General features: G+C 40.9%; 1 protein-coding gene across 3 annotated transcripts in view; it reads left to right on the top strand.

Annotated features, from left to right (window-relative positions):
* The window catches only part of LOC132871004 (gastrula zinc finger protein XlCGF26.1-like), an 89,511-nt gene that overhangs the window by 58,867 nt on the left and 17,387 nt on the right, over nucleotides 1-13,257 (top strand). Inside the window, exon 3 of one of the 3 annotated variants that reach the window (XM_060905146.1) lies at nucleotides 3,189-3,460. The exons of the other annotated variants lie outside the window; for them this stretch is intronic. Coding sequence (XP_060761129.1) covers nucleotides 3,189-3,460 — 272 coding nt within the window. The remainder of the gene's footprint in view (nucleotides 1-3,188; nucleotides 3,461-13,257) is intronic. 3 annotated transcript variants of the gene reach the window in all.

The raw sequence follows: 13,257 nt of genomic DNA, 5'->3' as shown, positions 1-13,257 counted from the left end.
TCATGGTGTTGTATAAAAATCTGTGCCGGGTGATTTATTTTCATATAACAGCATGGCTCAAAGTGCATCATTTCCCTCATACCACAGTGATTTGCCTACAATTACAATTTTTAACTTATTAATGAATAATGCATTGCATGTTTTATTTGTTTGTTTACATTTAATGTTACAGAATGTCTGTCATTCTCTCCAGCCACTCCTGTGTTTTATTCTGAGACAAAAACAAATGCAGGTTGTTGTTGTGACCTGAGAAACCAGAAAGCACAAAGTCTTCTGTCCTGAAGACTCTTCCATCTTGGGAAGCTTACTGACTGATACCTGGGTCTCCTTCCGTAAATGTTAAATAAACATGTCAAGTCAAGTTTATTTGTATAGCGCTTTTAACAATAAACATTGTCGCAAAGCAGCTTTACAGAATTTGAACGGCTTAAAACATGAGCTAATTTTATCCCTAATCTATCCCCGATGAGCAAGCCTGTGGCGACGGTGGCAAGGAAAAACTCCCTCAGACGACATGAGGAAGAAACCTCGAGGGGAACCCATCCTCATTTGGGCAACAACCGACAAACATGTCCTATAAACATGTCCTAACGTCTTCACCACATTAGAAGATTAGGCCAAAAAAAAAATATGTGTTTCCGGTTACCCGACCGACCCTAATCCGTACCGCCTGACCCTAAACTTTTTTTTCTTTTTTTTCCCAGTCGCGACTTTTACATATAACCCAACCGCGTGAACCGGAAGTTTTTGTCACTCACTGGGAAAATCAGGGCTTTCCACAAGCACCGGCTGCCGCCATACAGCCGACTACACAATTAAGTCCAGCCGGCTACTTTCATGACTTATTTTTGTAGCCCACAGGCTCTAAATATTAATTTTCGATTTTAATAAAATTAAATGTTTATCTAACGGACTGACAATGTCAAACTGAACCGCACTCATTTAAGTTGTGATTCGCGCTGTTTGTACCGATAATAACCACAAATTCCCCGCAGACTTCGTTGATCAGGGGAGAGTAACTCATCCGCGGCCCTGACATGTGGTGTGTGCGCGCACTCGGCGGAGGCAGTAGTGTGTCGGGGCCGTCGGAGGGAACAGAAGCAGAGATAATGCTTATTTTGTCTTTCACCTAGAGACATGATTCAAACTTTAAAACGGAGACAAAATTCTCCTGTGTGGATCTGGCATTCAACTTTTTTGCTAGGTTCTATACTTTTTGATCAGTCACAGATCAAACACCATGAGCACATCTGGAGAAATTCAGGCTTTATAATGGGTGTCTATGGCGTTACACACCAGTGGGGCTCAGGAGTTTAGAGTGGAGGCAGCTTGAAAAAAAAAGCTCTAACTTTCCCATTTAAACTGTTTTCTCAGCCACAATTTTCACTCTACACACAATTTTCTCAAACATTGTAGTCACACATTGTGTGAATCAAAAAAAGTGTCTACCTGAGCGATAGGATTTACAGTTTTTGAATGAGAAGCCTGAAAGTAAGGAGAGGACAGCCGCGCTGCCCCATAGACTCACATTATAAACGTGGCAGCGCTTTTACTGCAAAATCAGAAAAGTCACTTGTTTTTAACTCGCTCTAGTGGCCTCATTTTTTACACTAGGGATAAAAAAAATTACATTAATGTGTTCATGAGAGCCTTGTAGCACTCAATGTGAAAGAATTTTGTGAATAGCTCCTTTCGTTTCCGTGTAAATCAGCGTTGTTCGAGGAGAGGGAACTCTGAGAAAAAGCGCTCTTTGCTTGTTATATTGTGTCTTTTCCCTGCACCTGAGCGCCGTTACCAAGGCGACGAGCTCCACTCAGGGAGCAGAGAGGGGCGGGGCTGCACTCAAGGAGCAGAGAGGGGCGGGGCTGCTCTCATGGTGTATTGAGCTGTTATATTTACAGGAAAATTCATGTTAAAAGGTGTCTCATGCTGCATCAGATTCATCAGAAGGTGGTAACTCAGGTGACCTGCAAAGAAATTCATTATATTTTGTGAAATTATTCCTGTCTAAATATAGGTTATGGCAGCCATCTTGAAAAAAAAAATGCCTGCCTACCGACCCTAGTTTTGAAATCTACGTAACCGGAAAAAAACACACCTTTTTTTTTTTTTGCCTTACACTTTTTTTTTTTGGGCCTTATAGTTTTTTTTTGTTTGTTTGTTTTTGTTTGTCCCCACCCAATGTGGTCACCTGCTAGTATCCACCCACCAGCCAGGTCTCTTTAACCATATGAGTGAAGGCGTGTGCTTCCTCCAAGACATGTAAAGCCATCAACCTCCTCTTTTCCAAATGCAGCTCATGCTGTGTCACAGGATGGCAAAACCTGGAGGAAAGTGCTATGTGCTCTCTTCCCCACATGCATGAGCTCTCCGAAGACCCCAACCAGCTGTGATTTTTAATAGGGGACAGAGAGTATGCCCCTCAGTATGCCCGGAATGGGATGTTCAATAAGCACGAGTGTGAGACAAGAGTCCAAATATCTGTGTACGGATTTAGGGGCGTCACAGTGGCGCAGCTCCAGGGTCCTGGATTCGATTCTAAGCTCAGGTTGCTGTCTGTGTGAAGTTTTGCAAGTTCTCCCCCTCTGGCTCTACTGGTTTCTTCTTCAGCAAATTGGTTATGCTTAAATTGCCACTAGGTGTGAATTTTAATTAAAAAAAAAAAAGATTCCTAGATCTAGAAATGCCAGAATTGTCAGCAAGCTCAAATAGAGATGTGCATTGGACTATCTATTTATTTACTTACTTACTGTGTGGACAGTTAATTTTGTTTGTACCTGCATGTGATTTTCATAAAAATTTGGGATATTCAGTTTCCCAAAAGATGAGCAAACAAGTAGCTGAATTTAAAATGACCCTGACCAGGCAGGTCCTAAGAATGCTGTAAATACATCACACAGTGTCACACACTTGTGTTAATGAACATTGTTTTATTTTGCCCTGCAAGTTTCATATCTGACCACTTGTTTACTCCCACAAGGAAGTAAAAAAATTCGTAGTCATGTACCTTGTGTTTTGTGAGATCTCAGTCCTGATGGATAACTCTAGTCTCAACCAGATGCTCAGTGAACCTTACTGGCAAGCTTTCTTAGACTAATCTTTATACAGTACTATGGTCTTAGATAGACACACAGATTGCACACACATCTGGGCCTCATTTCTTCCTGTTGTGTTTTCTCTACTCCCAGACTGTGAAGTTTGCAAATCCTTCTTCCTCAACAAATGTGAGGTTCATGGACCACCTGTCTTCATCCCAGATACTCCTGTTCCCATGGGAGTCCCTGACCGAGCCAGACAAACTCTTCCTCCTGGGCTAGAAATCCAGAAGTCCAGTATTCCTGATGCAGGCCTGGGAGTGTTTAATAAGGGGGAGATTATTCCAGTAGGTGCACACTTCGGACCCTGCCAGGGAGAGCTGGGAAACAGAGAGGAAGTCAGGAACAGTGGTGATTCCTTGGTTGTGAGTTTGTCATCAATTTATTATAAAGATTGTATATTTTTAAGTAACAAAATATGATGATTAGATGAAGGTAACTCCAATTAATCAGTTTCTTCTTGCCAGTGATGCGTGGAGTAGTGGTGTAACTCACAAGTTTGATCACAGTGCGATCCGACATCGATTCTTGTAGCCAGTGTGGTGGAAATTCACCTGTTAATAATAGAAATGCTAGTAACACCTGAATAATGCTCAAGCAAATATTTCTTTATTGTATAATTTAATGAAAGTCCCATAAAATCACAAGCCCAGGTTGTCACTAACATGGGTTCTCCCATAGCTACTTCTAAGCATTGGTCAGCTTCCTGTCTTTCCAAGAGATTATTTATCATCATAGTTTCCATCATTTCATAATGATCTGTTTTCCCAAATGCTGCTGAGAAAAACTGTACGGTACCAAGTTTTCCTTGTGTCTGCTGTATCCACAACACTGGTAGCTTCTCTCTCTCACACACACACACACACACACACACACACACACACACACACACACAAAAAAAAAAAAAACAGCTGTCAAGGCTAAACAGAGAAGCATGACACTACAGGATTTGAACAGATACTATTCAGTATAATTAATGCTAAAGTTAATATAAAATTTGTTACCACACCAACGATTCAGTGCCGCAAAATTTGATGCCACAAACTTTGCCGTGATGCGAGTTGGTTTGATGCTGGGGTATCCAGTTGGTATGACATTTTGCACAATCTGTTTCATTTCCATGAATTCACAAATGCAAACAAAATATAATTTGAACATCAGTTCGGTGAGGGTTGATTTTAGATATGTACAGTATATACCTGGTGTGCTGTGAGACAAAGTGAAGTATGCTGTGGAATTTTGAGCAACCCCGTGTGTTGTTTTTTTTTTTTTTTTTAGTTTTTATACAGGCTCATGAAATGGTATTTATTTAAATAAATAAATACAACTGTGACTCTGCTTTTTAATTAAAAACGTTTGTAGGGAGTTATTTATTTGGAACTTTTTTTTAAACTAAATGGCCTTTAATCCCATTCTCAGTTTGATTTTGAAAATAAATTTAGGTCCAGGGAGGAGGATTATTGTTGCCGCGACCAGAAAAGGCAGTCACTCTAGTTCCACGGAGCCTTGCCAGAGTGCAAAGGCTCATATGGCTGTTAATGTTAAAGCTTGGAGAGCATTGGGGGCTAAATAGCAGTGAACCACCTTGACTAAGACTCCTGCAGTAATTGATCATCTCTGGCCAGTATTTCTGATGGTCATGCATCCTGGAGTAAAATAAAACATCTTTTAGAGCCATGTCAGGCCTTTCAATTACATGAAACCTGCGACAGATAAAGTTGTAGGTACCCAAATTAAGGTCAAGTGCCCAAAATATGCGACCAAAAGTTAAAAAAACAAAAACGAAATGTTGATTAAATAAACTTGGTTGCATAAAACCCAGTGTCCTTGACTTCCTTCGTTAAAAACACAGAAATTAGTGAGAATTAGCATATATTTCTCGTAACTGACATGAAATCTGCACCATTCCCATGTTGTTCCGGGTTTGTCGAGCTAGCCGTAAGCCTCGCGCAGAGCACGAATTCTCCATCAGTGACAATCGGCATGCCATGATTTCGTGGAGGAGTGAGACTCGTGTACCAATGACCAGAGTGGGATTTCCACATTAGGTAAAGTTTCTTCCATGTTTTATGGCAGTTGGCAAACAGCTTTTAGGTGCATTACCGCCACCTTCTGGACTGGAGTGTGAACCAGAATGTTTACTACCCTATTGTGCTAAATTCTCCTAATAATTCCTGTATCATTTAAAAACATAAAAATGGCCCTATGTCCCACATTATCTGACCTCAACTGCAATATCTCTCTGATACCGAGTGTCATATGATTTAAATCGGGTAAAAGACTGAATAAAAGAGAGCTATTCAGGACACAACTGTGTGTATTTAAGATACAGCTTGCATCATAAATACACACAGTTGTGTAAGTGTGGGTGGAATCAGTGACTTGGAGCTTGGTCCTCTTGTTGATGATAGTCTTCGACACTGGCCTTTCATTTAAGCTAAGGTCTTTTACCTGACTACAGACTGTGAATTGAACTGCCAATTGTTGTGATGTGACGAAAAACCTTTTGTGTCACAGGTCTGCTACAGGTTTGTCTCTTTGATGGCAACAGTGCAGAACTTGCTTTTTCATTCCCAGGCTCCTTTCCTCCAGGCTTTCCTCAGGGCCCAACACATCTTTTAAATACTAACTGTATTCTAATTATTTTCATCATGTACATCAAGAGGGATTAATGCTGTAGACATTTTGCAATAAAGGTAAAAATAACATTCATAGATTTCTTTATTTATTCATAACTTTGTAGCTAAAAAAGCAGCAGCAGGTTTAAACACAGAGCCCTGGGAAAACAGCACTTTGCGTGTGCAGAAAAGCCCAAATTACCCTGTATCTCAATGGAAAAAGCCCAAATTCAGAAATAAAGGGTGTAGCCCAAATTATGTAATTGAAAGGCCTGCATGTTGTGTACAGACGACAGGATATCACATGAGAAGTCAACCAGTCCCAATCCCAGTCCACCATCCCACCCTGCCTGAAGTCCTCTCCCATAGTTCCAGTGCCAAAAAAAGACCATCAGCAGCAGCCTGAATGACCACTGTCCAGTGGCACTTACTCCTGTCATCATGAAGTGTTTTGAGAAACTGGTCCGGACTCACGTCATCGCAAGCCTCCCACTCATGTTAGACACCAGTATGCTTACAGAGCTAACAGGTCCAGAGGATGCCATAGCCACAACTCTCCACACTGCCCTCACTCACCTTGAGCAGCAGGAGAGCTACACTAGTCTGTTCTTTGTGAACTTTAGCTCAGCATTCAACACCATTCTCCCTCACAGACTGGTGTCCAAACTGACAGACCTGGGACTGTCTCAATCCATCTGCCTCTGGATAAAGGACTTCCTGTCTGATTGCACCCAGAGGGTGAGAGTAGGCCCCCCACATTAGAGGTCTGCGCGGGTCGGATTTTTCAGTCCCGCTCCCGCTCGCGCCCGCATTGTGCAGTCCCACTCCTGCCCGCGCCTGCAAAGAATTATGATTTTCAGTCCCGCTCCCGCCCGCGCCCACAAAAAAAATTGATTTTCAGTCCCGCTCCCGCCCGCGCCCACAAAAAATTGATTTTCAGTCCCGCTCCCGCCTGCGCCTGCCATATTTTGTCCCGCTCCCGCCCGCAAATCCCACATGATGCAGACGTTCGCGTTATTTCTCAAAGTTCTTGTCTTGACACAGCGTGATGGTGCCCCGCCCCCTACTTTGAGTGGATTTGAGCATAAATATCTACAGCTCACATTCACGTTTGTTATTGTTTACCTTGTTTCTGAATTCAGCATGTAGTGTCTCTAATAATAATAATTAGTGCTGTCAAGCGATTAAAATATTTAATCGCCAATCGCACATTTTTATCACATGAGAAACCATTGTAATTCTCTGATCAGCATAAAAAAGCGAATGGGCTTGCTTTGTACCAATGGGGTTTTATTTATTTATTTATTTATTTTTTTATTGCAAAGCAGAGCTAGTAAGAGAAGTGAATTGATTTACTGCTTGAGTTAGTCTACAACTCTAATCAGAGAGACAGGTTACACAGTGACAGTAGGCTTGACTCAATGCTATCCCAGAAATCCTTCCTGTAATATGCAAATTTGGCCGCCTCTGATTGGACAGCCAAATTTGCATATTACAGGAAGGATTTCTGGGATAGCATTGAGTCAAGCCTACCGTCACTGTGTAACCTGTCTCTCTGATTAAAGTTGTAGACTAACGCAAGCAGTAAATCACTTCACTCATGGTTCTCTTGCTAGCTGGGTGTGAACTGCGAGTCATTAGAGTGATCAAAGGCTTTCCCGTTAGGGTGATCAATGGCAAGTTTAAGATGCCATTTCTCACTCAATCTGGCAATCTGACTCTCTCTGCAAATTTAGGCATCTTAAAATGTTTTTATTAATGCCAAATAAAATATCCAGCACAAATTATATATGATAGACATAAATTAATAATTTATAAATTTTATTTCAAGCACATTTTTAGTTAGCGGGACTGCAGCTTGTCACCGCTCCCACCCGCGCCGCATATGTGCACTTCCGGTCCCGCCCGCGCCCGCAATGAGCTTTCAAAATTTGTCCCGCGCCGCACTGGTTTGCGGCAGGTCCCGCGGGACTCCCGCGGGAGTGCAGGGCTCTACCCCACATCTCCTCAGCTTCAGCACTGGCTCCCCACAGGGCTGTGTGCTGAGCCCCCTTCACCTGCTACACTTAGGATTGCACCCTGCCTACTCCAGTAATGGCATCGTCAAATTTGCGAATAACGCTATTGGATGATTGGATGCCCTCTCCCCTTCCTGGAAGAGCTTTTACAGTTCCTGCTGCCTCAAAAGAACCCAGGGTGTATATTAAAAGATCCATCCCACCCCAGACATTCTCTGTTTGAACTGCTGCCCTTGGGCAGACAGTTCAGTTCAAATCGGAGATGGACAAATAGACCTCTTGCACATGGCGTCACGTGATAATTTCACCTGGGGGTCAAACAAACACACCGTCTTTCATGTAAGCAAGACTTAACCTGTCTTCAATATGGTTCATTTTTGCTTTGTTTTTGGTTGTTCCAGTCTTTCAAGTACAGAATGAGATAAAAGGTACTACTGTCTCTCTGCTATTGACAAAAATGTTAACAAAGAGAAGCAAATGCTTCAAGAACAATGAAGTGAGTGGTTAAAGAGAATATGACAATAAGGCTGAAAACTCCAGAGAAATTTGTGATTTGTATTTAAAAAAAAAAGAGAGAGACTATATAAATCAGAAGTGAGTATGAAAGAGTTTGCTTAAAGGGATAGTTCGGGATTTTTGACATGAATCTGTATGGCATCCCCATCAATAGTGTCGTGCAAACACACTGACTTACCCCTGACAGCATCCTGTGAGTCCAGTTCTTGTCCAGTTTTGGTCCAGACGAAAGTAGTCCGGCAAGTTTGTTGGGGTCACGAAAGTAAAACGTTTTTCGTCTCAAAACAGTATGTGTTCAAAAGAGTGATATATTTGCATCACAAAACCGTTGTCAAATAAAAAGTCAGACCTCGAAATCGCTTGGCACTATTTTCTCTCCCTTCTTATCACTGCGCGCTGCCGGCTTCATCCAGCTTCAAGGATAAGCTGGAGCCGCATAAGTAGGAGTCCCGGCGGGTGGTTTGTATTCGATTCGTTTATATCCCGACCTTGTTAGCTGTCAGATTTATGTTCTTGGACCCGGCAAGCTGGTAAATAATATTTATTATTATTTTTTTTCTTTACCAAATTCTAACAGAAAACGAGAGCGCCCGAAAGGGAAAGCTGAGCCGAGCCGCCTCACGGCTGTAATGCAAATTGCTTTCCTCCTCAGTATACAAGTGCGCTTCCATGTCAGGGAAAAAGAAACTACCACTGCTGCCTATGTAGTGCCCTATTTATACAAATAGGAGTCATTCAGGATTCAGCCATGTTTTTGCTCCGTGTCATGGCTGAATCCTGAATGACTCCTATTTGTATAAATAGGGCACTACATAGGCAGCAGTGGTAGTTTCTTTTTCCCTGACATGGAAGCGCACTTGTATACTGAGGAGGAAAGCAATTTGCATTACAGCCGTGAGGCGGCTCGGCTCAGCTTTCCCTTTCGGGCGCTCTCGTTTTCTGTTAGAATTTGGTAAAGAAAAAAAATAATAATAAATATTATTTACCAGCTTGCCGGGTCCATGAACATAAATCTGACAGCTAACAAGGTCGGGATATAATCGAATACAAACCACCCGCCGGGACTCCTACTTATGCGGCTCCAGCTTATCCTTGAAGCTGGAGCCGCAGCTGGATGAAGCCGGCAGCGCGCAGTGATAAGAAGGGAGAGAAAATAGTGCCAAGCGATTTCGAGGTCTGACTTTTTATTTGACAACGGTTTTGTGATGCAAATGTATCACTCTTTTGAACACATACTGTTTTGAGACGAAAAACGTTTTACTTTCGTGACCCCAACAAACTTGCCGGACTACTTTCGTCTGGACAAGAACTGGACTCACAGGATGCTGTCAGGGGTAAGTCAGTGTATTTGCACGACACTATTGATGGGGATGCCATACAGATTCATGTCAAAAATCCCGAACTATCCCTTTAAGAATCTCATTTAATTTTTTTTTTGCTTACATTCGAGTTGGCTTCTTCATGGAAGTGTTTGATTTTCTTACAGGTGAAGCAGCTTCCTTATTTGACATGGAAAAACCAGATTGGGCATCAAACAAACAACGTGGACGTAATTCAGTAAAAAAAAATCCAACAAGGAGCGACGTGCACGATATATCCTGAAAGAACAGGTTAAGAGCAGAGAGAACTGAAGCTTTGCTTCTGTTATCAAAGAAACCCAGTCTTGTGCAAAATGTCAACATGGAGGGCCGAGTGTTGGAATGAACCTACAGTTCGAGAGAGTTTTACATACGCGCACAGAGACAGACTGAACTTTACAATAGCTGCATGCATGTGAAATGGAAATAAATCGACTAAGGAAGGAAAAACTATTCAGGATAAAATTGTTACTGTCCGTTACACACTTATCAACCTGTGTGACTGACTCAGTTGTGCCTTTTGAATGGAGAATAAATGAAGAGGGAACTGAACATTAACTGTTTATTGAAATTATTATTATTATTATTATTACTACAAGGGTGATTATAGTTACTATATGAATATAGCTACAACTGAAATGTGCTGATTCTGTTAGTGTTGTAATTATTGTACCATCCACTATTAGATAAAATTAAAATAAAATGTTACAATATTGTATGAAAATCTAGAGCAAGATATTTTATTTTACAAATAACACTTCAGATATTGTTTTAACAATAACTATCAATGTGTAAATGATGGCGTGCAAATGGGTAGCTCTATACCTAGATGTCCTTTGGCTTGTTGAGACATGGAGGGCCGGGAACACCATCTCTAGCCCACAGTTCAGGTAGAAGTCCTTTGAGAGTCAGTGCTTTTGGCTTTCGCAACATTCTGTTCCCAAAAGCTGATTTCGGGAAAAAATTCTTTACACAAAGAAGGATTTCTTGCTTTTGTAGTTTTTATAACCGTTCTTCCATGTTGGGACTTTTCGGGAAAAAGAAAGCATGTTCCAACATGCAGGTAATGCTAGGCCACAAATCTACACCGTTAACAGTTGTTTCTAGGAATTTTGTAAGGATCATAACCACTGATAAACTCTTCGCTTCTTTTTGACCAAGATTATCCAAGTAAGCCGGGCCGGTAGTTAAGGGTTTTTTTTTTTTTTTTTTTGCTGTAGTTTTCTTTGGACATCAGCAACAGATGCTGGACATCTTCACTTGGTTTCAGTATGTGAATAGTATGTAAACGAAGTTCGCTTGTCCCCCAGGTATAGGGTAGTGATGGCTGCTAGCGTAAATGTGACATCAGTGCAAGGGGTCTATAGACTGAAAAACTGCTTTTACCCAAGAGCCAGAACTGCACTAAATGCTTCTTGTTTTAAAGGGACTGTACAATGCAGGGTGTGTGAAGGTCTTGTGTTCGTGTGTATGCCTTTTTTTTTTTTTTTTTTTTTTTTTTTTAAGAGAAGTTATGAACATAAAATTTTAAGAACAAAATAACTATACTATGAGATCCAGAAACACTAACCATTAAATATACACAGATCAGTACTCTGCAGTTCAGTAACAAATATCACAAAAAGTAACATTATCATAAAATTTATGACTTGATGAGAGATCACTAGTTTGGACAAGAGAAACAAATAACAATGCTACAAATAAAAACAACTGATAACAAAATTGATTAATACTGTAAATCACTGATTATTATACACTGAAATCTAGTTATCAAATGACAAGATAATATATCTTATGAAAACCTCCACACCCCTACTGACTCACAGATGAATGGATACAAATAAAGTTTCTCTTCATCTATCAACCCTTGAGTTCTGCTCCATCAATTGGACTCCATCAATCATTAATTTATTTATGAGAAATTGAAAACCAGAAAATTAAAATTATATTTTCATTTTTAAATTATTAATTTTGAATATACATCCTCCACTGATTAATTGTTGTTGTCTAATTATTCAGTGTGGCTCCTGTATGGTATTTAATGGTAAAAAAAAAAAAGATAATAATTTCAAATAATCCATAATTATATCTAAATTATAGAGCCCTATGTTTCAAATCCCTAAACCCCCATTACTAATTAGTTAATTAATACAGCCGGTAACCTAATTAGCAGCCATTTGACAGCTTGGTATTTCATAGATAACTTTCCCCACTCCTCCCTCACTCCGTCAATCCACACGCATGCAGGCGCACATTCCCCGCCACACACGCTCGGCTATATAATGAACACCATCAACAACAATTCAAAGATTTGGAAATTACCACACACTCAACGTAAATATACAGTTGAATAATGATCCCGCCAACAGAAATGTCAACAAATCCACGTGTATGAGACAGTTAAAACCAATCATAAACGACCGTTTACTTTTCAGCTCAAATACACGAAGCGGCATTGGCCGGTTTTGCAAGTGGAATATTGCGCATGCGCACATCACTCTTTCCAAATAGAAACATCCGGTGATTCATCAAAACAATATGTCAAGTGAGATGCTTCGGAAATCATGTGAATAAACTGATTAAATTTGATATGTAACCCAAATATCGGCGTATTTTGGCACTTGTCTGATCGGACAAGTAACTGAGATGATGAACTTGTCCAACATTAAGTATCACTTGTCCCGGACAAGCGGACAACCGTTAATGTCGAGCCCTGCTTGGTCATTTATTTATTGAGGAAAATAATCCAATATTACATATCTGTGAGTGGCAAAAGTATGTGAACCTCTAGGATTAGCAGTTAATTTGAAAGTGAAATTAGAGTCAGGTGTTTTCAATCAATGCGACAACAATCAGGTGTGAGTGGGCACCCTGTTTTATTTAAAGAACAGGGATCTGTCAGAGTCTGATCTTACACTTCCACAAACGTGTTGTGATCATGGCACGAACAAAGGAGATTTCTGAGGACCTCAGAAAAAATGTTCTAGATGCTCATCAGGCTGGAAAAGGTTACAAAACCATCTCTAAAGAGTTTGGACTCCACCAATCAACAGTCAGACAGATCGTGTACAAATGGAGGAAATTCAAGACCATTGTTACCCTCCCCAAAAGTGGTCAACCAACAAAGATCACTCCAAGAGCAAGGCATGTAATAGTCAGCGAGGTCACAAAGGACCCCAGGGTAACTTCTAAGCAACTGAAGGCCTCTCTCACATTGGTTAATGTTCATGAGTCCACCATCAGAAGAACACTGAACAACAACAGTGTGCATGGCAGGGTTGCAAGGAGAAAGCCACTGCTCTCCAAAAAGAACATTGCTGCTCATCTGCAGTTTGCTAAAAATCACGTGGACAAGCCAGAAGGCTATTGGAAAAATATTTTGTGGACGGATGAGACCAAAATAGAACTTTTTGGTTTAAATGAGAAGCGTTATGTTTGGAGAAAGGAAAATACTGCATTCCAGCATAAGAACCTTATCCCATCTGTGAAACATGGTGGTGATAATATCATGGTTTGGGCCTGTTTTGCTGCATCTGGGCCAGGACGGCTTGCCATCATTGATGGAACAATGAATTCTGAATTATACCAGCAAATTCTAAAGGAAAATGTCAAGACATCTGTCCATGAACTGAATCTCAAGAGAATGTGGGTC

This window comes from Neoarius graeffei, chromosome 22, assembly GCF_027579695.1.
Source record: "Neoarius graeffei isolate fNeoGra1 chromosome 22, fNeoGra1.pri, whole genome shotgun sequence".
Classification (NCBI taxonomy): Eukaryota; Metazoa; Chordata; class Actinopteri; order Siluriformes; family Ariidae; genus Neoarius; species Neoarius graeffei.
This window is presented reverse-complemented; position numbering and strand designations above follow the sequence as displayed.